At 40.2% G+C, this 26692-nt stretch overlaps 2 protein-coding genes across 5 annotated transcripts in view; one reads left to right on the forward strand and one right to left on the reverse strand.

Moving 5' to 3' along the window:
* Positions 1-26013, forward strand: rasgrp3 (RAS guanyl releasing protein 3 (calcium and DAG-regulated)). Of its 4 annotated transcripts, none has more exons than XM_026356970.1 (17): positions 1-61; positions 11127-11261; positions 11481-11583; positions 12528-12590; positions 13008-13139; positions 13383-13530; positions 14463-14636; positions 16665-16781; positions 17699-17977; positions 18509-18589; positions 18739-18852; positions 18963-19078; positions 19571-19718; positions 19982-20018; positions 22637-22786; positions 22933-23306; positions 24007-26013. In XM_026356970.1, the coding sequence occupies exons 2-17, from the start codon at positions 11192-11194 to the stop codon at positions 24013-24015; spliced, it is 2115 nt and encodes a 704-aa protein (XP_026212755.1). In that variant the 5' UTR covers positions 1-61; positions 11127-11191; the 3' UTR covers positions 24016-26013. The 4 variants fall into 4 exon arrangements, with proteins under 4 accessions (XP_026212755.1, XP_026212752.1, XP_026212753.1 ...); XM_026356967.1 differs by lacking the exon at positions 1-61 and adding an exon at positions 619-964; XM_026356968.1 differs by lacking the exon at positions 1-61 and adding an exon at positions 6700-6778.
* The window catches only part of cdh1 (cadherin 1, type 1, E-cadherin (epithelial)), an 11469-nt gene continuing 10550 nt past the window's right edge, over positions 25774-26692 (reverse strand). Inside the window, exon 18 of the mRNA XM_026356966.1 lies at positions 25774-26509. Coding sequence (XP_026212751.1) covers positions 26297-26509 — 213 coding nt within the window. The 3' untranslated portion in view covers positions 25774-26296. The remainder of the gene's footprint in view (positions 26510-26692) is intronic.

A 26692-nucleotide genomic window follows, 5' to 3' on the forward strand; every position in this document is an offset into this window, starting at 1 on the left:
CTAGTGGACCAGGAAACTTTATTAGTCACAGCCCAGCCCAGTTCCAGATCCAAGTCTACAGGTATGTGTGTCCATCTTTCATATGTTGTGTTATAGAGCAGGATCAGGTGGCGTGAAAATGGTTCAGTTCAATGTGCCCATAGTGGTAATACAGGCCTGTGTTGACAATGTGTGTGAGACAATAAAAGTTGGAGTTGAATTGTTTGTGTGCAGTCAGGCAGCAGGATGTGCAGCCAGTGTTTTTGTTTAGGCAGACATTTTTAGAAGTCCAGAGAGACAAAACAATGTGGACAACGTCATTAGACTGGGATATGGGATGGGTTGTCCCTCTCACACAAGTGCAGAAAAACAATGCATGGACACAAACACACACACACACTACCAATGAAAACACTTCAGCTCCACCAACCTATGACTATGTGGTTCACTGTACGTTTACTGGACAGAGTTATCACGAACATTGCCGGCTTTGAGACAGGAAGACACACAGAAACAAACACCAGCGAGCACACAAGCACACAATGGTATTGTGATTCATTTCCTGCTTTGCTCTTTTCCATTTTACCTTGTGTGGACTCTATATTTAGCTCAGTCCAGGGAAACCAACCAACACAGGCAGGAAAACCAAGTTGAGAAAGAATTGGAGGAAGTCTAGTGGCCATTTAGACAAACAACTGACACACTGGGATCATTGCTGGTTACAGTTCTCTACATGGCTGAGAGACAAAGGGCTACAGAAAGAATCAGGGCCATTTAAAGAAAGGCTTGAGAGAAACGTTCAACTATTGCTGATGACTGCACAGCTATGCTGGGTTTAATAGCAGCATTGTGGATCCAGCTGGACTTGCTGGAGTTTTGACATGGATCTGAACAGACAAAAGGTGGATTTATACGTGTACATGTTTAAAATGTAGATTCATGTGGTCAGCTGGTAGACCTCAGCAGCTTGGAAGTCTCAGATGAGGTAAGTTCCACACGTGTTTGTGCTAATGAATGAAACTGAACGAAAAGTGCTCTCGTGATATATCTTTGTAATTTGGTGCTGGTTTTTTATTAACCTGTTTATCTTTGGACTCTGCCATCTGTGGGACAGCTGCCTCAGGACCTATTGTCGAATTAGTACCTGTAGTGGCACATACAGTACACCACATGATAAGAATACATCAATTACACTTTTATCATTTCTATTTTGTAGACTTGTTATCCATTCTACTGTGGACTTGGTGCAATAGGATAGGACTCCTGTTATATTAGAAAACAGAAGAATTTGCTCTAAAGGGCAACTTTACTGTTTTCCTAATTAATTCCTTGGTTTTAGCTCAGTGAGGAAGAAACTTGATGATGATGTCATCTGCAGCAGTTTTTCGATTGTTCATACTACAGAGACTGTAGTCTTGGTCACCCTGCTCCTCCAGAAATCCTCCAGATGATGGCAAAGGTGCATGGTAGAGTTTTGATCTACATTTGTGGATGTTATCTGGTCACCAGTGTTACACTTAGAATGTTCATTGAAAACTCGGGATTTTGATGTGTTCAGATGCTCCTGAGTCCACGCAGCAATTTCCACCACAGAAAGTCCTCAACTTAATATTCCCAAAACTGAACTTCTAGTCTTCCCTGCCAGACCTTCAACTCAACACAACATCAGCATTAACATTGGATCTGCGGTGATTGTCCCTACTAAGTCAGCCAGAAACCTGGGGGGGTCATCATTGATGATCAGCTGACCTTCACGGAACACATCGCCACAGTCTTTAGGTTGTGTAGATATGCCCTCCACAACATCAGAAAGTTCAGACCCTATCTGACGGAGTACACGACCCAACTCATTGTACAGGCGTTGATCTTATCTTGTCTTGACTACTCCAATGCACTGCTGATGGGTTTACCGGCATGCACGACCAAACCCCTCCAGATGATCCAAAATGCGGCAGCACGCCTCATTTTTAATCAACCAAAAAGGTCTCATGTCACACCGCTCTTCAGATCTTTGCACTGGCTTCCTGTGGCTGCAAGGATCATGTTCAAAGCTCAGTCTCTTGCCTACAGAGTGGTCAACTCCACAGCTCCATCTTATCTCAGTTCAATCGTTCAGGTCTACATCTCCTCCCGTCCACTGCGCTCAACCAGTGAACAACGTCTGGAGCTACCAGCACCACAGAAACAGAAGCACTTTTTTGATATCACTTTGCTTTAATGTTGTGTGGTTTCTCCTTGACTTAGATTTTGTTTGCTTGCCTTGTTCCTCACTTGTAAGTCACTTTGGATAAAAGCGTCTGCTAAATGACTAAATGTAAATGTAAACCACTTCTGTCATATGCAGTGTTGTGTGCGAGCTTGAAGATCACCAGTTTTCAGGAGAGGTTTTCTGCCTTGTTCCTTGTTTATGTTGTTGAACTACATGTATCTTCCGCAGCATGTTGAACCTCGCCCCATCCTTACTTCTGAAACACAGCCTCTCTGAGATTTTCTTTTTATACCCAATCATCATACTGATCTGTTGGCAGTTAAACCATGTTTCAATCCACTATTACAGTCTTTATTGAGTCAGCTGTTCAAGCATTCAATGAATGCTGATGAGCCCTCTGTGCTTGGGGTCACCACAGTAGATCATGGTCCACATGTAGATATGCACATGTTTTTACTGTGGATGCCAATCATGACGATCCCTGACCAATGTTTGTACCTGCACTTTTGCAACCTCAGTGGCTAGGGCTAGTGGACATTTTGGGGGTTCAGTGTCTTGTCCAGGGACACTTTGACATGGAAACAAGTGGTTTCTGGTAATTCAAATTATTTAACAATTTCCAGTCTATAGTCTGTCTCAGTGTGTCTGGTCACGATGTGACCCACATTTGTGAAAAGCCTTATTGCATCTCTTTCAACAAAACCCCTGGAGCTGCCTACATTCACAATGAGCTACACCACCATTGACACATGTAAACACTCATTAACATAATTATTTCATTGGTTGTTACCTGAGAAAGGGAGCAGAATAGGCTGGTGGTAATCTTAGTGTATGCCTATGAATTTATATAACAGTTGCATTTAGTCAGGATTCCATTTACCTGGCTGCAGCTTGTCCAGAGTGCAGTTACCTTTGGCTTTTCATGTTTGCATACACAGCTCAAAAGCAAGAATCTGTACAACATGCAAATGTACTGAGCAGACCCTAACACCAGCACTTAGCTCGCTAATGCTCTGTATTCTGCTAAAACTGGAAAATGATGTTGTTTGCCAATAATGTGTTTTTTTTTTGTGTGTTTGTTTGTTTGTTTTTACCGGCACTAATGTTTCCACTCAAATCTACCAACATAATATTCACCATCAAATATTGGAACAAAACGGAATTAGACTAAAAACTGTTTTGATCTTTATGGAATTTCACTAACATATTCCACTCCATGTAATTTGACGCTGACAAAACCTTCATGGAAATGATAACATATCCATGACACAAACATCAGGTGAGAAGCCAGTGCAAGTTTTTTTAGTTGCACATACATGTGAGCGGTTTTAGAGAATATGCAGCACCAATTATCTCACACAGAATTTTTCTCAGAGGTTCACAACAGAAACCATCTCAAGGCACTTTACTGTGTTTAAGGTGTTAAACAATAACTTAAAACCTTACAGAGTATAATTGTATAGAAAATGATATAGAAAACCCAACAACTCCACTTGAGCAAGCACTAGGTGATAGTGGAGAGGAAAAACTCCTTTATTTGAAGAAACCCTTAGAACTAGGCTAAGGGTGGGCGGCCATCTGCCTCGACGGGTTGGGGTAAGTGGAAAGAGGAGAGAGAAAAGAACAGCAGGCAACAAAAACAACAACAAGCAGCAAGAACATTGGGCAGGTCAACTGGATTCTGGAGGTATACAGCTCCAAGAAGGAGGATACCTGCAGAAAAGTACAGAGAGAGTGAGACAGAGAGGAGGAAACACAACTACAGGAGAGAGAAGACAGTTAGAAAGTCAGGTCAGTAGAGGTCCCCCAGCAGACTAACCTATAGCAGCATAGCTACGAGATGGTTCAGAGTCACCTGATCCATCTCTAACTATAAGATTTATAAAAAAGGAAAGTGCTCTGTTAGAGGGCTGACTGAGTGTGACTGTGGTAAGAGGACCTAAAGCACAACAGAAACACACACACAGGGTTTTTTTTTTTTTTCATTTACTGGGGAGCAGATGATTTGTGAGATGCTCAAGCTGTGGGTCCAGATTTATAAGGGTTATGTACGAAGTGTCGACCCTGCTGAATGTGAAGTAGCTGCTTAAATGGCATCATTAAAGTGCAGATGAATGTGTTTGCCCCATGACATATCTGACAAAATGTTAAATGAAACCGTTGAAAAAGATCATTCTCAAGTGCCGAAGACTTGACACTGGCTTTGTAATGTGTGTGAATACACTTATGGCTGAATATCCAACAGGCAGACCTGACTGTTCTGTGTCACTGTGACCTGCTGATGACATGGCATAAGCTCAGATGTACTCTGTACCTCTGACTTGACTTGTTTGATGTCAGTGTCTTTGTTTGCTAGAGAATGAAATGCAAAAAAATACACAAAAATAATAAGTACATCAGAACAGAACGTGAAGAGGCAGGATTGTAATGATAGATCTCATTTTTCCATGGTTTCATGTTAATGTTGTGTATCTGCAGAATGTGGAAACAGACTACTTCACCTTTTGCCAATGCCTATGTTGTATTTATAGGTTGCTTTGACTACAAATAAACTAATAAACTGTTGTTGATTTAGATGTCATATGCAGCTTATAATGGTCCGTTTGAGGAAATATCTTATGGGACTGATGCAGATGTATTTAAGCTGAAATCTAAAACATGACAATAGTTACTTTGAAATATTTTGCAGTGTATCTGCATTATAGTTATTGTAGTCTTACTTTGTAAAGCTGGTGTTTTCTGCAGGCATCATCTTCTGTGTTTCCAGTGCTCTTCAAGAACTGGCTGTAAGTTGAACTGACTTGAACGTCAGAGGCTGTACCTTTGTGTTTATTGAGTATTCATAGTACTCGCTGGAACAGCATGAACGTGGAAATGCACGGATAAATATTAAACATGTTTGAATATTTGTTTTATCACACGTAATGTTTATCTGTTATGCAAAGAGGTTCCATAATGAATTGTTGTTACTACGACTGGTTAGAAAGTGTTTCTGCTCAGCCGGCCAGTGTTCAGTGTCTTGCTCAAGGACACTCTGACATAAAAGATCTGTTTGATATTGAGGTGTCAAGTGGAAATCATCATTATGTAATGTTTGATTAGCATGGGCTCATAGAAAACCTTTGTTATAACTACATAGTGAAGAGTACATAGTACAGTAATAGCCTGCATAACATATTTTTATATCTTCTTGGTACCCAAAGGGGTTTACAGTGTTGCATCTCATGCACCCATTCACGCACACAACTAGCCGGGAGCAACTAGTTGTTGAGAATTGAACCACCAACCTCACAGTTGGTGGACAACTGTTGTACTTTCTGATTCACAGCCACGTCAAGGTCACTGCATTATTGGCACTGCACAGCCGCCTGCTGTCTGGTGCACATGATAGTATGTTCACAACAACATGTGAACATTCTGATGCTGTGTATGTGTCTTGTTCATCATCTGAGTTTAGTTTTGTCAGCACTACTTTTGCTACTTAACAACACGACATACAGCAGAGGCTAGTTTAGTATGTGAGTATATATGTGAGTTTAATATGTTGAACACATCGAAGAGGATAAAGGAAATTATTAAGAGTTAATAAGTGTATGTGCTGTAAGCATGCACAGTATCATTTTATCACTTTAGTTCTATGTTGTTAGAAGCTAATGGAGTTCAGTAGCTGGGATTAATCAAACCCTAACTGTGGCAGTAGAGGCTGTGACTGATGAAACAGGGCATATGAGTGGCTGTGAACACACTCGGAGTCATAAACACAGAGGCCATCTGCTTAAGCTGTCCTGCCAGCTGTCTGAACCCAAGGTCGGCGTTACATCTGTCTGCAGCAGGAGACTGTCCCTGGGTTCCAAACATCGGATTTCTTCATCATGCACTGTTCAGTTGCATCCCTCTGTCAGCAATGCATATTTTAGTTATACTGAGGTCCATGTCATGCAGCTACTGTAGAGTTTCCAATCTGTTCGGAATCATGTCAAAATGAATGTTCATTTTCATGGAGGAGGTTTCAGCCCAAGCAGGACTGGTAAAACCGAGAACTGTTCTCAGTTAGATTAAGGCAAGAAAAGGAAGGTTGGAGAAGGGTTAAGGTTCTACAGAGACAGACCACAGTCTTTCTCTAATCTTAACCAAGTGCTGTAAGAGTCTAAACCTAACTTTAATCTAAAGTTCTTCTCCTTGACTCAGATCATTTGCTTTGTACCTTGATTGTAAGTCGCTTTGGTTACTGCCAAATAATTCAGCTCTTTGTTTTATTTTTTTATCTGTAGGTTTATGAAGTATATTCATAGGTTTAGACACTGCATGAGAGAGACCTGCTATGTGTGTGTATGTGTGTGTACGCGTGTGTGCATGAGTGGTTGGGTGGGTGGGGGTTGGGGGTCACATGGCAGGACTGCTGCTGCTCCAGGCAGCTGTGTTTGCCAACAAGAGGAGGAGGCGGTCATAGTATAGTGGAAGCTCCACTATGGGAGTCTCTGAGCTTGGCAGCCAGTAGCAGCCTGCAGCATCTAGGAGCCGTTAGATTTATCTCACTGAAAGGACCGAGCTTTAACCTGGGTGGTTGCTGATACGCTGCTGTGTTAAGGGGTAAGAGCTGACTGGTAAATATCATGACAGTTTGTTGTTGTAGAAAGTGTGTTTCAGCTGTAAGTGTCCTGTAATTAAGGCTGGTGTCAGGTCAGTGTCGAAATGAAGCTGCGTGTGTATGCGTTTGTGTGTATGTGTTGGTAAAAAGTACATGTCAACCACATTATATTACAGCCATGTCTCAGTGTAGTGTGTGCACAACATCAAACAGACCTTACAATGTGCCGGTGCAGTCAGCCTGCAGACAGGTGCTTGCCTTTGCATTTGTGTAACACTTTTTGCCTGAATGGGTGGCATATGTCACTGGACTGTGCAGTGACGCATCCATAAACCAAAAGCAGAGACACAGTGACCCATTGTGGAGGCAGAAAAGCACAAGTCATGCTAAAGGGCACAGCTGACTGTAGCATGCACAACAGTCAAAAGCGAGAAAAACAGTGTCAGTGGGTTGATCTCAAAGCAAATGACCAGTAATGCGGTAGTTGGACACATGTTGAGGGCAATGTCCCCACCTTGAAAGTTTCAGAATGAGTGTTGTGTGCGAGGTCTGAGACCTATAGTATGTTGTTTCCCTAGAAATGTCACTTGCTTTTGTGCGGCAAGTGAAAGTGCAAATCGCACACATACACGTGTGAAACCGAGTGTGATTATGTTTTAGTCTTGTGATTGTTTTGGCTACATAGCACTGTAGAACTCCTTACAAGCAGATTCTGTGAGCACGCAGCATGTGGTTACAGTAGACATGTTAATGTAATGCAGGGTAATGCACCTAGTCCAGAGTTGACGAATTGCTGTACATTTATTTTTGCAGATATACTGAAAAAGGCCTTATGCTACTTGTTAATGCAATGATTTAACCAACTAGAAAGTAGGGAGGGGGGGGGGGGGGTATTATTTAGGTCTATTTTGAAGAACAAGAAAAGCAGATGACATTTTAGAGATCCAGAGAAGAATCTTAACAGAAGTAATTTTATTAATTTTCTTGAACTGAGGGTGGTTCGTCAATAGACTGGAGAATATTTTGGCACAGATGGTTTCAACAAGTGCTTTAATGATCAGTATTATTGTTCAAGAAGATGTTCTTACATGCAATAACAGGATTCTGTCATTGTCTGTAGGCTACATTCAGGCTTTAGCCCTTTGTGGCCCTGACGAGCAGGTATAACTACTGGATACATCAAAACACTGCTTGGATCTGTGTGTGTGAGCTCCCGAATCCACAAGTACACCATTCTCACGTTCACATGACAAATGAGGCAAAGCCTGCAAGCTAGTTCAGGGAGTCCAATTTTAGTCGGCTGCTATACTCACATGACATGCTTCTCTGCAACACATAATCTAATGGTGCTGTACTTAAGTTATCAGTGTTCCATCATTTACAGAACTCCTCTGCTCTCCCAGAAGCTGTGTCATTGTTGTTCCAGCTGATGACTGCTTTTCAAAGTCCCACCTCTACTCCAGCATCCTCTTGTAGGGTAAATAAGATTGGTGCTCCCTACTTCCTGTTGAGCTGATTTGTTTACAATCTACACATCAAACATCAGCATCATACATATTAAATATACATAATAATGAGCATGTCCACATGACATGAGCAAACGGGAAAGTTGGTCATGTAGTTATACTGCAAAAAGTTGTTAGGAGGTTGTTTTATTCATGACAAAATATGTTTATTATTGTAATAACATATTCAATAAAAAAAATATATAAAGAAACACATCTAATATACTCATAAAGATTCTGTAATGTTAAGGAAGTCAGTATTTTAAACCAAACTACAACCTTTAACTAAACCAATTACTTTGTGTGTCGAACTAACCAAACATCCAAGAACTAGAGGCGACTGACTGACAGACGCACAGCCACTAAAGTGACACTAGGAAATGTCTATACCGTTCTAAAGGTGGTTCCCTTTCAAAAAGGGAAACCAGAAGGAGGACTAGAACTGCAAAAATAAAAACTGAACAAAGCAGCACTCGAAAGCATTTGCTTTTTATGTTTGTGCCCAGATGTTACTGACTTTCACAGAACATAACAACAGAAGTTGTAAGTTTCTGAGTCCATTGCAACAGGAAATGCACCATCAAAGTTGGCCTATCCTCCCTAACTAAGTAAGAGTGGTGGACGAGCGCTAGAGAATGACTGATAACAGAAAGCAGTGTAATCAAGACCAAAGAAACCAGAGAAATACAACTTTTTTGATCACTGACTAGTCTCGCAAAAAACATGCTGAAAAACTTAGTCCACACATTCAAAAAGAAATTCTATTGGTGGAATTTCTAACCTCATACAAACTAATATATTGACAAGACAGTGTTAAATCTACATAACACTGTCAAAATGATGATGATGATGATTTGTAATATATTGTTGTTTTATTTTTTATAGTAAATATATAATGTGCCTAAATTATATGAAAAATCTCAAAAGTATTATTATATAGAATTTAGAATAGATCTGCTTCCCAAACAACAAGTCCTGGGTCACTCAGGACATCAAAAAGAAGGCATTCAGATCAGGAGATAGGGAGGAGACCCCCCCACAACTCAGCCACCACCCAAATGATCTCAGGTGAGCAGGTGAGGAGAGAGCTGAACAGGCTTCATCCCACAAAAGCTGCAGGTCCTACACCCACCTGGACAAGCCTGGGGGCTTAGTGAGGATCATGTTTTTTGATTTCTCTACTTCCGCCTGCAGAACTGTGTCTGACACAGTGGTCTGTAGCACATGTGCTCCACAGGGAGAGTTCTGTCTCACCAGAGTCCTGGTCAACTCAGAGTCCTGCCATCTTCAGAGGTTCTCTAATGACTCTGCAGTGCGGGATGTATTCAGGGTGGAGATACCAGGAAGTGGTGGAAAATTGTGTTGACTGGTGTGGACTCAACCATGTTCAACTGAACATCAATTAAACAAAGGAGCTGGTGATGGACTTCAGGAAAACTGGAAGTCCCGTCATCCCTCTGGTGAGCCCATGGAGGGCTGTGCGGCCCTCCAAAGAAATGCCACCCCACATCATTACTGAACCACTGCCAAACCGGTCATGCTGGAGGATGTTGCAGGCAGCAGAACGTTCTCCATGGTGTCTCCAGACTGTGTCACGTCTGTCATGTGCTCAGTGTGAACCTGCTTTTATCTGTGAAGAGCACAGGGTGGCAGTAGCGAATGTGCCAATCTTGGTGTTCTCTGGCAAATGCCAAACGTCCTGCACGGTGTTGGGCTGTAAGCACAACCCCCACCTGTGGACGTCGGGCCCTCATACCATCCTCATGGAGTCTGTTTCTGACCATTTGAGCAGACACATGCACATTTGTGGCCTGCTGGAGGTCATTTTGCAGGGCTCTGGCAGTGCTCCTCCTGTTCCTCCTTGCTCAAAGGCGGAGGTAGCGGTCCTGCTGCTGGGTTGTTGCTCTCCTACGGCCTCCTCCGTCTCCTGATGTGCCATCCTGGAAGAGCTGCACTAGCTGAGCCACTTGTGTGGGTTGTAGACTCCGTCTCATGCTACCATTACAGTGAAAGCACCTCTAGCATTTAAAAGTGACCAAAACATCAGCCAGAAAGCATAGGAACTGAGAAGTGGTCTGTGGTCACTACCTGCAGAACCACTACTTTATTGGGGGTGTCTTGCTAATTGCCTATAATTTCCACCTGTTGTCTATTACATTTGCACAACAGCATGTGAAATTGATTGTCAATCAGTGTTGCTTCCTAAGTGGGCAGTTTGATAACTCAGAAGTGTGATGGACTTGGAGTTACATTGTGTTGTTTAAGTGTTCCCTTTATTTTTTTTTTGAGCAGTGTATATTGAGTTCTCTGTATTGATGTTATTGTGTTGGTGTTGGATCTTTCCTGCTTGTGGTTCCCTTTCTTACTGTCTTTGTTGAGAACAACTGTAATGAGGTAAAACAATTTCCCCCTGGGATTAATAACTTTTTTTGAATCTTGAATCTAAATGTAGAGAGGGCGTCTACCTCCCGAACCTGAACTGGGAGCTGGTTTCATGGGAGAGGAGCTTGATAGCTACAGGCTCTGCCTCCAATTCTACACTTGGAAACTCTAGGAACCACTAGTGAGGTAGATCACACCTACCTCACTAGTGAGTTGCTTTACTCGTAATTTAACCAATAACACACGCCTGTCCATTAGAATAGCTTATCACCATACAATATTTTTGACCAAACCTTTATATTGAAGCTAAGAGTCACTGTAAGCACATCTTGATTGTTTTGCTGTGTGTCTGATGTATCATGGTAGCAGAAAGAGTCAGAAATATGACTATAAAGTATTAGTATGAACTGAACTGTGAATAAATATATTGATGGCTGTCTCTCTCTCTCTCTCTTGCTCCCAGGAAAACTCAAAGTGGTCCATATAGGTTTGCAGGTAGTATTGACCTCTGTTGTCCATCTTATCATTATGGGGTCATCCACTCTGGGAAAGGCAGCCCCTCTTGATGCTCTCCTAAATGAATGCATACAAGGATTTGGTAAGTAGCACAAAAATCTTACCTTAACAGAAAACTTTGGTTTATTGTAACTTAAGTTTCATTTCCATTGTTGTACACATTGGTTCTATTGGCTACATCATATTTGCTGTAGTCATGGCTTTGTCGTGTAATAAATAATTATTCATAACTGAACTATCATCTTTGTTTTAGTGATTTGAATTAGAAATTTGCTTATATATTGTGACTTCCCTTTTGTAGATGACAATGGGGAGCTGCAGACTAATGTGCTTCCTCGCAGTTTGCTATTGATGCATCGCTGGTATGTCACATCCTCAGAACTGGCCCGAAAACTACTAATGATATATCCAATCTGGCAGAATACTGCAGGAGCTGCAATGAATACACAACATAAAAAACACTAACACAATGGAAAATAGATTACTTTTTACTTTTGAATTTTAATACATAATGTCCCTTTTTTAGCTTTTATGTTGCTGTATGATCCTAATGTAAAACAGCAGTATTGATCCAGTCCTCAATCAATGACGTTGGATCTGCCCAGTAAGTGTCGTGGTGTCAGCAAGAACAACAGTGTCAAATTAGCTAAGAGAGCTTGGCAGGTCATTCACTGATTGATCATATAGGTTTTATTTAAGCACATCATTTAACATGCTTTTAAACCTGCTGTAAGACACACTGACAAAGTTTGTATCAACAGGAGTATGTTCGACATTTGGGTAAGAAGTGATTAATTGGAAGGGTATGGAAACATCTTAGGTTAACAATGACTAGGCTCTTTCAATTTGAAGCACCTCCATGAAGCTTAGAACCAAGACGACAGGGGCAATGGAAATATGCTATCAATAAGTTACAAAATAGAGGGAGTGGAAGTCAAATTTGAATAGGCTTTAGTCTATGATGATGTTTACTCTGCCCTTCACCTACTTTGAAGGAAAAATAAAAGGAGCTACATTTCGGCAGTCATCACAAAGTAGTGCTAAGTCAAATTCCTGGAATTTGCACTGGAGGGAGGGAGTGCTTTGGGTCACTGTCGCCTGTGATTGGTGACAAAGACAAGAGCTGTCTGCTCTTAAGCACTGGCATAACAAGCATGGTGTGAAAACCTGTGTGAGTGTAAACAGCAACCAACACAACAGAAGAATGAAGTCATGCATGTAAAGCGGGCATGAGTGATGGGCGGTCAGTTTAGTCACTTTACAACAAATGTTGCTGATGTTTTATTATACATGTGTTTATTATTATTAGTTTGTCAAATCTTGAAAATTAGCCTTAACGCAACCCCACGTATCGTGACTGCAAAGGGGACAACTGCCAGAGAACTAGGCTGAAGATCTGTTACTTAATGAGGTAAGGTGGTACACACACAGTCATCCATCCTAACACATTCCAACTCTTCTCACTGGACTTCTCAGCTTCTGGCAAATTCAATCCCAAGACCACAGAAAATCCACAGCTATCTTTGGTATTATTAACACAGTTTCAGTTTATACAGTGTACAGCAAGTTAAGGTGTCACACTGCCATTAAACCTGATTCAAAACAGGTACAAACATGAAGACTAGCAGTCTTCATGTTTGTACAAATATTATTTGTATACAAATAAAATTGAATTGAATTGAATCCATGTTTGTCTTCAGCACTAGTTGCTAGTTGTAAATATGAAATGTTCTTTAGAGCTGAAATGAAATGTTTTTTCATTATATCTCCTTATTTTCAGTGTCAAAATGTTTGCTGCAGACTTCTAAATGTGAATGTGTGTATTCAGGTACTGGATAGTGACATTCCCTGCTGAGTTTAACCTCGACTTGGGTCTGATCAGGATAACAGAAGAGTTCAGAGACGTGGCTGCTCAGCTCAGCTGTGAGGAGCACTTCAAACTCATAGATATTTCCACTATGTAAGACATCAAATGCATGTAGATACACTTGTACAAACTGCTCATAGGATAAGCAAGTGTTTTTGTTAGATCGATTTTTAATGTGCTGATTCGATAGACAAGTGAAAACTTCAGCCAGCTGGGACCACCAGAGGAAAAGACAGAAACAACAGAAACGACAGAAACCATGACACTTTTTAAACATTTGAAAACTTTTTTTAGTGTATGTTTTCATGTTGGTTATGATTATTATATGTGTTGTAGTCCGTCATATGACTGGATGCGTAAGCTGACCCAGCGGAAGAAACAGGCTAAGAAAGGCAAGGCCTCGCTCCTGTTTGACCACCTGGAACCCATGGAGCTGGCTGAGCATCTCACTTTCCTAGAGTTCAAGTCAATCCGCAGGATATCAGTAGGTCCACCAACAGCTATGCTTTTGTATAGTTTTATAATTTTGTGTAATTCAACTTAAAGCAATGCTCTGTTCAGCCATGCACAAGCTAATATACAGAAGTAAAGGTGCCACCATAACTGAAAGCTCATCCTCTTAAAGTTAGATCTGAAAGGAATTAAATGCATGCTAGGACCTTAAAGTTCTGTTCTTATAGTCTCACTGGATCTTTTATGTTATGATGATTATAGCTTATGCTGTATACTGACTGCTGTTAGCTAATGATAGATGATGGTGTGTAACTGACATTACAATCTATTCTGTAACTAGGTCAGAACTAAGTAAATTATGGGGTGTTTTCATGAACAGTTCAAAAGTTTGAAGACCAGTAAAATATATACTGATAAGATAAAAACATTCCTGAAGGCACTTGGGAAGTTGAACACATGCTGCCATGTTGATGTGAAGCTTTCCACTGGCCAGCTGGTCAATTGATAACAACATGAGTAAAAATATCAAAGTCTTTTTTCTGGGCATTCTTAGAACTGGATTTATGGGAAATGAACACTTTCGTCGTGTGCCCTTGGAATGTAATAATACAGTGACACAGAAAGCTGTTGTTCATTTTATATATTCACACTTCTCTACACAGATATTTCACAAACCCATCAGCAGATCATTCTAATATTTAAGGAAATTCTTTTCACAAGATAAAACTTTTCCCTTTTGTCAATTTCATGGACAGTTAACAAGAACAGTTGCCATGTCAAGATATTTTGGATTTTAACATGGCCATCCATGAAACTATCAACCTTTGTAAAGCACTAAGAAAAGCTAAAATGAACATAGTTGATTGACCTTTCTGTTGTTATGTGCAATAGGCTTTAGATACCCTTTGAGCCAACTCAAAGGAACACATAGACCACTGAACTGCAATATCCTTTTGTCCCAAGTTCACTGATTACCAAAGCTACGTGATCCACGGCTGCCTGGTGGACAACCCGACCCTGGAGCGCTCCATCGCCCTGTTCAATGGAGTGTCACAGTGGGTCCAGCTCATGGTGCTGAGTAAGCTAACACCTCAGACCCGTGCAGAGGTCATCACTAAATACATCAATGTTGCTCAGGTAAGGCAGGGAGGAGGCAGTGCCATGCAGAGCTTTTCAAGGTTTAGTGTTTGTACATGCCAGGCTCCTTCCCACTAACAGAGGAAGCATTTTTGGACCCTTCACAGACAAAGCACTTTCCAATTTCCCTCATATTTACCTATTCACATTTACTCACAGACAGTCTGCAACTCCTGCCTAAAATGCATGCAGCACATCAAGTCAAAGCTGAGGCTCAGCTGCAGCAGAGAGAGACCAACCTCACAGTTCTGGCTGCCATCAGGCATCGCAGGAAGGGGCCTCTGGGGAAGCCCTGCCCAAAATGCTTTTTTCATTAAGTCAAATCTTGTACATTATTATTATTATTATTATTATTATTGTTAATAATAATAATAATAATAATAATAATAATAATAATAATAATAATAATAATAACTCACTTTACTGATACGCTTAGAAGAAATTGTAATTTGGACAGCTGCAGCACATGACTGTGGGGTTCTGGTGTCTGCTCTACTACTGAGCTACATGTCATCCCAGTTGTGCTGTCAATATAACCATATTTATACAGTAATTCGGCACAACAAGCACAAAGCCCCATTCTGTCGTGCTAGCTCATCCAGGTGTTCACTTATCATTCAAAAAACTTAATTTGGTAAATGGCCTTCACTTATGTAGTGATTTAGTTGCTTATTGTTACTCAAAGCACTATTTCTCATTCATACACACAGTTACACAATGAGGACAACTTCAGTTTGAACACGTTTGAAGGTTGAAGTTTTCCCTCCTGTCATACATCAAAGTGTCTTTGTCATACGACAAAAACACTATGACGTATGACAGGAGGAGACACACCACTGACCGTGCAACTGCTGCTACCTCCACAGCTACTCAAATATGTAATAGTATAATGATATACCGTGTAATGGAAACATTTATTTTTGAGGTCAAATCAAGTTAGTTAGTGTCTCATTTACCCCTCTAATTCTCCTATGTGCTATGAATGATTGTCCTTATGTCTCAGTCTGCTATCACATGTATCATGTTGGCTGATCCTGTTCATTTGTAATATGATTCAACACAATATCCTGGGTAACTAGTAACATATACCAATTCTTTACTATTTTGTAGGAAAAATGAATCAACCCTCTGTGCGCTCTGTGAGCAGCATTTCATACATCTCTGGCAATAGACATTTTGCTCTATACTGATCCCACAACAAACACAATAACAGTGTTTGTTGTGGAGCTAACATTGCAGATGTCAGTGAAGATTGCAGATGTTAAATCCATTCATAAACAGACATAGATGCACTTGAGTCATCCTTCCATCAGAGGAGCTTTCTCATTAATATTCACAATAGGTTTATATATATTCTTATTTTTATATTATTGGCTCTTGTGTTGGACATTTCCATCTCAGATAGGGACCTAAGAGCTTCTCCATTAATGCTCCATCAGTACTGAAAGGAATGGATCAGTGTCTTAATGACACACTCACAGTGATTTGGCCTCCTGTGGTGGTACTGACTGTCTTCAGACAGGTTCATGAATGAATGTATAAACACACTCTGTCAGCTGTCAGGCGGTGCTGCATGGAATATAATGTGTTTGGTCAGCTAAAAAAGTACGGTCTAATATCCAGTTTGTCTCTGTTGCCTACATAATGAGTGTTGTAGCACAATATTAATTAAGATAAATCAGTACCGGGGGACACTGTTGCAGTGTTACATGTCTAGAGCTGCTTAGCTGTTTATAAGTATGTATGTATATGTATATATGTGTATATAAGCTAAGCTAATCACCTGCTGGCTTCAGCTCCACATTGCAGTGGTATTGATCTTCTCATGTCATTCCCAACTGTGACAGAAACCACAGTTATACTCCCGAGTCATGGTTGTCTTAGAGATCATGCTATATTTTATGTATGTATTATTTTCATGTAATTGAAACAAATGAATAATTCATTGACATCTGTCATATAGGTAATTGGGATCTTTGCTACTGGAACAGCTCCACACATTTCGACTCTCACTTTTTGTTCCATCAGAAACTTTTGCAGCTGCAGAACTTCAACACTTTGATGGCGGTGGTGGGGGGCCTGAGCCACAGCTCCATCTCTCGACTTAAGGAGACTCACCCTTATCTGGCTCCAGAAGTTGTAAAGGTACAGCAGATCAATATCAGTCTACTTTACTGTACGTCCACTACATCCCTACAGCACAACGATGTACATATGGATCCAACTGTGGTGCGTTTGTCAGAGAACATTTGACAGAAGTCACTCCAATTGCTTCAGTATTAATCAGACTGCAATTAGTCGAAAGATGATTCACAGAAAGGGAGGTGTGCTCAGCACTCTACATAACATGTCATCTAATTCAATGTATTACACTTTTAATTTAACTTAATTAATATTATTAATAATAATCAATAATCATTAAATAACAACAATAACAATATAATACTAATATATATATATATAATAAAATAATAAATTATTATTATTATTATTATTATTATTATTTATTAAACTTAATAGTTTAATTCAATATACATATAATTGAATTTATTGTTGATGCCATTTAGTTTGAACTTAGATTTAGATTAATTTATTCTGATTTGATTGATCTAGTTTCTTTTTCTGCTCTTTTTATAAAGATTTTATTTCACATTTACTGACCCAGAGCAGTCACTTACTGATGTATGTATGTTACTTCACACATATGGTTGACTCCATAAAGTCCATGACTATAAGGGTTAACTTAAGTTAATCTTAATGCTGTGATTTAAGGCAACTTATGGGGAACTCTTGGAAGTTGTTCTGCTATTAGATGGGCATTCCAGGTACCGTAATAAGGTCTTATAACTGAAAAGATTTCTTGGCCTGGGTCAATCGATCCCAGCAATACAAGTGCAAGTGTTTTTTCTGGTTGGTTGGTCTTCATTTGGTGGTGGCAGTGATGACAAATCCTATCTCGTGGGCCCATAGTAAAATGATTAGTGAGATTTGGATATGTCACATTAATTGCTTTAAAAGACCTAACTTGCACACTCACCCAAATCCTCCACTTGCTGCTTCAGATCTGGAGAGAGATGACAGAGCTAGTCTCTTCCAGCAACAACTACTCATGCTACAGAAAGGCCTTCAGTGAGTGCCAGGGCTTTAAAATACCCATCCTGGGCGTGCACCTAAAGGATCTGATTGCAGTGCACGTGGTCTTTCCTGACTGGGTTGATGGCAGTAACAAGGTGAACCTAGTGAAGATGCATCAGCTCTATGTGACCTTCAATGAGCTGGTCTCGTTGCAGAGTGCAGTGGCACATGTAGAGCCCAACATGGATCTGATCTACCTGCTGACGGTGAGACATTACCACTCACAGAACACAGCTGTAACTGCAACATAACAATTTTTCAGCACTCTTCTGTTTTGTCTCTGCTCTTTGTGCTTCTTCTTGAGTTCACTTATTCTTTGAGACTTTGGTAAAGTGAAGGAGCTTTCAGTGGCAGCAACAACTTTACTCTTGGATTCAGAGTTTAGGGTGAGCTGACATTTTCAACTGATTGATGTGGCTCACCAAGAAACTATTGTAATCACAGACACTGTAGGCCGGGGGTGGGTGGAAGGTCCTTGATGGCTTTCCAACTCTCCCTGCCCCACTCACTGCTGATTACATGGATCCTTTAAAAAGTTAGAAATCAGACTTTTTAGAAATATTTTCTTCCAAAATGTTGCTGAGAAACTGAAGATTGAAAACTTCTCTGAGGTCTATTGGACTGTGATTGTACCGTAAGACAAGAGAGGAAACTCTGGTGTCAGTGTGAGTTTGATTTGTCAGGCTAACTCTCAGTTGTACAGTTTTTTTTACTAATTATGTTTCTGTGTGGTTTAGCTTTCTTTGGATCTTTATTACACAGAAGATGAGATTTATGAGCTGTCACTGCTGAGGGAACCACGCAACCCCAAATCACTGGTATGTTTCAGCTCCTTTTTATACACATTGATCACAGGCTAAAGATGCACACCTGTGCGACTATATGTAGCACTGAGAAGTGGCACTTGCAGTGTAACTGATTATTTACTGAGTGCTTTAGTCACGTTTTTGTGGATCTATCTTCACAGCCTACCTCTCCCACAACTCCTAACAAGCCCCTGGTCCCACTCGACTGGGCCTCCGGTATCACCACCAAACCAGATCCCTCTGTGGTAAATAAACACATTAGGAAGGTGGTGGATGTAAGTAGACTTTTCATATTACACCTACATAATGTTTGATGTACAGATGTTGCAGATGTTGTATGTAACATGTTCCTGGACTTATGTGTTTCTTGTGTGGCTTTATGAAGTCTGTGTTCAGGAATTATGACCATGACCATGATGGCTATATTTCTCAAGAGGACTTTGAAAGCATTGCTGCTAACTTTCCCTTCCTGGACTCTTTTTGTGTTCTGGACAAAGATCAGTGAGTTCAACGAAGACATGAAATAATATGTTTGTTTGTGTGTTATTAGCTTAAGCACAATGTGTTTGTGGTGTTTAAGATGTAGATCACATTTTACAACCAATTCATGTAAAAAGGGTTCACACACTTTATCATGCTGCTAGAACTGCAGAGGTACAGTTACAGTAAGTAACAGAACTTTTTAGTTTGGCTTTTTCCTAGTTGGCTCAGACCTAATTTACTAGAACAGTGTTTTTCAATTTATGGTTTATCCATCCCCACCAATCCCCACTGTTGGGGGTTGTCAACATTCTAGCACTTTTAACAAATCTTTCAGGAAGTAAAACTAAGAATATCTAAAATGTACAATTCCAAACTGTAGGCAGCATGGCAGTGTGACAATCTCTGATTAAAACGTCCAGTTGCCACTGAACAGTAATTTTGGAATTTTCATTGTTGTAGTACAACAACTGATTTGTTTCTTATTCTTTCTTGTCTTTGTCGGTCTGTCAGAGATGGGCTAATCAGTAAGGATGAGATGATAGCCTATTTCCTTCGGGCTAACCCTCTACTTCAGAGTAAGATGGGACCAGGATTCATCCACAACTTCCAGGAGATGACGTACCTGAAGCCCACCTTCTGTGAACACTGTGCTGGATTTGTGTGTATCTCTCACATCCTGTCACTGTACCATACCTGCCTATGTATTTCTAAAGGTTACATTAAAAATGAAAGAGCTGACCTGCCTTCAGCCAAACAGCAGCACTGAGAGTTGTACCTCACCGTTAACAATGGAAGATCCTGTCTTTAACTCCTAATCACAGTGAAGAATTACTTCATCTAGTATTTTTGCTTTTAAACCATATTTAAACTATATCTTAATCATCTGTATTTTCTCCCTTTCTTTCATGTGTGGACCTGCAGCTATGGGGAATCATCAAACAGGGATACAAGTGCAAAGGTACAGTCTCACTGATTCTTCTATAAGGCACTTTAAACATAAAACAACCACACATGTGGCATTTAACCTTTAACAATGCTATTTATCTTACTGACCAATACTTTGGGACATGAACAGATATTTAGAATAGCAATGTGTCTGAATTCCTTATTAGTTGGCTTTTACCTAAGATCCTTAACTGATGCTTCTACACTGAAACAAGCTGAGGTGGCTGGAACTTAAATACTCAGCCAAAAATACTTACCACCTCAAAGTCTTTAATTGAGTTTTAAAAAGAACAGAAAACTCCAAAAGTGGCAGTACACTACTAGAAGTGACTTCTCTGGGCGTCAATTCAACTGAGTTACGGGTTAACACAAATTTGAAACATGTATTTTAAACGTACTACTATTTAAACTTGATGCATTGTTTGGATTTCTTCTACATGTGTCTTATAAATCAGATTACAGGTTTTTTGTTCAGGTCTTGCTAAATTAATTTCATTCATTCAAAAAGAGGATTTCTGAATTGGCTGCAGCAGGATGACTATGTCCATCTGAATTATCATGTTACTAGAAGCACAGGTCTGGGTGGAGGAGTAGCAGCAATCTTCCACTCAAGTTTATTAATCAGCCCCAGACCTAAACATAGTTTGAATTCATTTGAGAGCCTCACGTTTAGCCTCTCTGGTTAAAATTAAATTGAAATTGAATTGAACATTGTCAACGAAAAGTTATCAACATTCATTGTCAATAAATTTTATTTGGATAGTGCCAAATCACAACAGAAGTCATCTCGAGGCACTTTACAGGGTTTAAGGTTTAAGACCTTACAAAATATAACTGTATACAGAATTTTATACTAAACTCTACAACCCCAACCTATTTCATTTTTTTATATTCACCAACTGAGCAGAGAAACCTTATTTCACATTTGTGAGGTGAAAGGTATGGAAACAAACCATTAGTAAATATGAAACAAAACAGCAGCAGGTAAAGTTTGAGCTGATTTTAACCCTTTACGTACTGACAGCTGCTTCATCCATAACAAATTCCCCCTTAAAAGAGGTTCCTATTGTGGACTTTATTACAGCTACAGAGTCCGCCATCTAAAACAACAACCTACCAGTGGCAGAAGCAGAGCTATTACGACTCAAAGTCTCTGTAGCCCTTTCTAGTGCACAACCGCCAGATCCCAACTTAACCAAGCAGGAGAGAATTTCCTTTACTTCATTTTGCAGGGAAGAAACTATCACCATCGTGCCTGCGGACAAAGAAAGATGCACTGTCATCCTTAACCATGCAGATTACCATAAAAAGGTAATCTCACTCCTGGAAGACAAATACGCATATAGAAAAACTGAAAAGAAACCCGGCCAACAACTACAAAAAGAAGGTGAAAGACTGCTTAAAACATCTAGAATTGAAAAATGCATATTACCATTTGTATCCTGGGAAAACCAGCCTTTGCCTTTATGGACTTCCAAAGATACACAAAGAAGAAGCCTTCCCTCAGGCCCATAGTCAGTAGCAAATAACTCTGTAACCTACAATATTGCCAAATACCTGGCCATTATCTTGGCACCACTAGTTGGACACATGGACCACCACATCCACAATTCATAAAAGTTTGCTACTAAGGTCAGGGACCTGAAACTGGATACTGATTACACCATAGTATTCTTTGATATCACTTCTCCCTTTTACCAGCATCTCCACCACTGATGCTTTAACATCTGTAAGGAGAAGACTGGAAGAAGACAGCTCCCTCAGCACCAGAAGCAACCTCAGCCCAGACCAGATCTGCTTGTTCCGGGACCTGTGCCTGAAAACCACATACTCTCACTTCATCTTTTGTTTGACTCACATCATCCACTACAAGACAAACTAGGAGTCATCAAGACCCTCAACCATAGAGTGCAAAATATCCCCATATCCGCAGAAGCCAAAAAGAAGAAGGACAGAACCTGAAGACAACTTTCAAGACATGTGAAGTGGGCCTTCAACCAGGCAGCATCCTGCTCCAGAAAAGAAGACAAGGAAACAGTCCCTACACAAAACCCTGGTCATTCCTTACATGGCTGGAGTGTCTGAGAAGCTGAAAAGGATTTTAGGGAAAACACTGCATGTCCACTTCAAACTCACTAACACACTCAGTCAGAGACTCGTCCACCCAAAAGACCAGACTCCAAAACAAAAGATGAGCTATATAGTGTATATCCAAATGCAGTGAAGAATGCTCTGAGCTGTACATTGGAGAAACAAAACAGCCACTACACTGGAGGATGGAACAGCACATGAGGAGTAACACCTCAGGACTGGTGAAGTGAAACCTGGAGGAGAATTTGTGGTCTCTAACCAACTATCCTCAGACTGCAGAAGCTACTTGAGTAGTGAAGAGGACAAGTGGTTAGAAAAATGGATGGATGGATGAGTAGTGAAATATATCAGCCTAAGAAGAAGTTCAGTTGCCATTACTCAATTATGAGCTAGTGGAGTAAAGAATACAATATTTCCCTCTGAACTGTAAATGTGTAAATGTACTGTGAATGACTTTCGACCACTTGAGACAAGAATCATCTGTTTGTCTTTAAGCTTCCATTTAATCTGAACAGAAACTGACCTTGATTTACTTTACAGATTGTGGCGTTAACTGTCACAAACAATGTCGGGAACTGCTAGTTCTGGCCTGTAGGAAGCTGATCCGCTCCAGCTCCATAGGCAGTGTTTCCCCTTCCAGACTGACCCACAGCTCTCTGCCCAGCAGCCCCACACTGCCCGCCTGTAAAGGTGACTTTCACCTACATTTTCTGAACAAAGCATCAATAACCATAATCAGTAAAGGTCTTATAACTTTAGAGCAAATGTATTGTACACGAGGCCTGAATGTGCCATAAACTAATTCCTTTCTTCATAATCTGTGTTCTCTCCTTCAGACGAGGACGAGGTCTTTGAGTTCCCAGATATCACGTCCACAGGTCCGGCTCTGGACACTCAGTCCATCACCCTGATGACCGGTTCTGCCCAGAGAATCTCTGTGCGCCTGCAGAGGGCCACCACCAGCCAGGCAACCCAGACAGAGCCCCTGTGGCCCGAACACAGCTGGGTGGTCTCAGATGGCGGCTCTCACACCTTCCCCAAAATGAAATACAGGACTCACAGGAAGACTTCTAAAAATAAAGGTTTTGCCTGTTGGGAAAACCAGAATGAAGGGCAGCACCAGGAGGTTTCCTCCCAGTGCAGCGTGAAGTCTCAGAAAGCAGACGTGTCAGCAGATCTTGTGCAGAATGGGATTCCACACAGAGGGAAGGTAAATGTTGATGTTTGAGACAACATAATCAAATACTACTATAGTCATGATGAGACAACATTAATGTGACTCTGACTAAAAGTAAACTGTGGAGGTGGAAGCATTTTACATCAGACATCAGAATGGAAGCCACAACTTTGCCAGCAGCTCCAAGCAACAAAATAATCTCACACCAGTGATGCTTTTAAGAAAATAACAAAGAAATTGTAGGAATTTATTACAGAATCAAAACCTACTGAGAGTGTGAGGATAGCAATTGCTAGTGGAAGACAGGCTGCAAGGTTTGCAGCTGAAACTAAACTACTCGACCACCATGTTCCTTGTTTTGCATCAGTTTGCACCTTAGCCATACGATCAGATCATTTAAAGACCATTTTAATGTCTCATAGAATAAATGTGACCTTTATTGAATATTTGAACATTTTTCAGCATGATTATGTAACATCTTTCCAGAGGTTTCATGATTCCATATTCAGATGGTTGTAATCTCCAACCTTACCACTAGATGCCACAGTGCCCCTTTCGATATTATGTCTAACTGTGGCAGGTATATGTTAAATGTTTTCCTTTTTTTCCTTTGACTTTTGCTCAATCTTGCGGAGATTTTTTTTTTTATTGTCTTGTAAGACACAGGTAGAAAGAACTAAAGCATGATAAGTGAAGTGGCATATGACCAAATACTTCTCCCCCTCCCCTCCAGGACAGCTGACTTAGTCATGGTGGTGAGGGCCATTACCGAGGGTCCAGAAAGCCCCTGGCAGCTACAGGGAGCAGGAATCTTTTCTGTCTGGAAGAGGTGCTGGGCTGCCTGAGGTCCCCCCTCAGTGATCTGGAGTTATCATGTCCTCTCTAGACTTGTGCACAGACAGCCCTGTGTGGATGAGTCGTAGCTGAGACCAGGAACAGGAGCTCAGTGGATCGTGGACTCATGTAGTCATGAATCACATAGAATAACATTTCAGCACAGGGTTCAGTTTTGGTCCAGGCTGAACTTAAAAAGAGCATGTATAACAAAGTGATAAGTAACATTTATAGACCAGCTTTAGTTCAGAGGACCACCGATGGCCAATTTCTTTACAACAGTCAGTTTCAAAATTGAAAATGCATGCTGGATACTGGAGAGTGTAGGTATTTGTATGCGGTGTAAATAAAAGTAAACATGGATGTGAATATTAAAAGCATCCAACCTTACAACCAGACAGCATGTGAATGGTGAATTCTACAAAACTCTGGATCATGATCAACCATGTTGATATTCTCTGCTAACAGTTTTTACATGTATTTATTACTACTTTATTAGATAACTACAGTGTGGTTAACGCTACCATTGTACAACAACATACAACTGTTGCAAAACCTTTTTTTTTCAGACTGCAAAGGAGGGTTTTTGCTTTATCACTGGGAAAAGTGAAACTATGTTGTTGCTGTTTCTACAAAACCTGGAACTAAAAAAATAAAATAAAATCACAAAAACAAAAACAAAATAATAGTGAAATATAATACACCATACACTGCACAATACATTTCTGATTCCTTCTAATGTAAGCACACATTGTCATTATTAAATACCATATGTTCAAAGTACAATTATTTCAGAGTTTGTATAAAAATAGTCTTTGGGTCTGTTTCAACCTTTATAAACTTTGAATCTTGTAAAATTATTGTACACCCACAGTCTAGGTCCAAATAATTGGACATGATGCCACAATAAATCATATTTAAATTATTTTTTATTTTTGGTCAGACTGAAACTAGTCATGGATAATCTACTTTTTTCTCTACATTCCCTATAGTTCCACATTTCCAATCATTGTTAGCTATGTTAGTTGATAAGGGGTTTATTATGGATCTTCCTCTTATGTTGTATAAAAGTATGTCATCTGATCTATGCACAGGGCTATTTCTGACTCAGTCACCATGAGTAAAAACTGCCTGAGAGAACTGTCTGCATCTGCAAACAGATGTCTGTCTTCTCAGCATCACCAAACTTCAATGACAGAGAGCAACAGAATGAGCTTAAAACTGACACCAAAAACAAAAGGCAAGAAATCAAGCACAAATTAACTACTGCATGGGACACGTGGTCTATTTGGAAGTTTTTATGCTCATTGGCTATAAACTGTTTTTCAGTTACATCAATCTTAATTAATGGAAACAATTTGCACTTAACTTTAAAAATTGAGGAAATGTCCTGTCACTACTGGTGCTTTAATTCTGGATGTCTAATATACCCATTTCCAAAATAAGAGACCACTCATGAATCAATCATTTTATTAAGATTATTTTATAAAAACTCAAGCTCAAGTATTTGCAATAAAGTACCTTTGGAGGCAACTATAAGTATTTTGAGATAAAGATGTCAGCTGAACAGATATATATATAAAAAACAAAGCATTTATTTATATTATTGATCAACGCCTACAAAGTCAGGTGATGGCTGTTGATTGACTTCTTGGATTTCACCTCATTTGTAATTACCTTCTCTAACAGAAATACAAAACAAAAATTACCTGTAGCAGTCGTACAAACTAGTCCGAAAAAAAAAGTACCATGAATTGCCAAAATTTCAATATTGTCAGTGCAACTGCAAGCATGTGTGAGTCCAATCACCCACTAAGCGACTGTACAATCCAGGCTCATATCTGCATGAAATACAGAAAACATACTGAACAACTGGCTCAAGAAAAAAAACAAAACAAAAAAAAAAAACAAACAAAAAAAAAGAGTCAAAAAGAGATCTAAAAGACAGATACTGAGCTTAACCATTCAAAATGGCAAACTCCTGTATTTTTAAAAAAAAAGACAAAACAAACTCATCCTTTGGCCCCAGAGCAGTGGCACAAACCACACATGCACAAGAAAAACATGTATGAGCCTAATTATTTCTGGTTTAGATTTCATTTCCCTAGGATACACTCATCAGTTCATGTTTGCATTCTTTCACACAGCCATATGTGCGTCCACCTCTCAACGTTTGTTCTGTGGTACATTTACATCATGTCATCTTCTCCTCCACCGTACATGTCGGCCAGTTTCTTGAAGCGGGGTCCCCATTCACTGAGGCAGTTGTAGTCCTGGTCTCCACTGCTCGATGAGTTCAGCGAGGAGAGGCTTCCTGCGTCAGAGCCACCTCCCTCATAGTCAAACACCAGCAGTGAGTCATAGGGGGGCGCTGTGGGGTCATTATCTGCTGCCTTCAGGTTCTGAAACGAACGAAGGATACAGGTTCTGATATCATAGAATGTCAGGTTTTTTATATCAAGTCTAGGAAGTTAGAGTGTTCTAATGAATTGAATCTTATTTAGCTTGTGTTGACAGCTTAGAAGATCACTATCATTTGGTTATAATGGAGTGATAAATGAGTCTAAACCATGTTAAACTCTGTT

The sequence above is a fragment of the Anabas testudineus genome, chromosome 15, assembly GCF_900324465.2.
Source record: "Anabas testudineus chromosome 15, fAnaTes1.2, whole genome shotgun sequence".
NCBI lineage: Eukaryota > Metazoa > Chordata > Actinopteri > Anabantiformes > Anabantidae > Anabas > Anabas testudineus.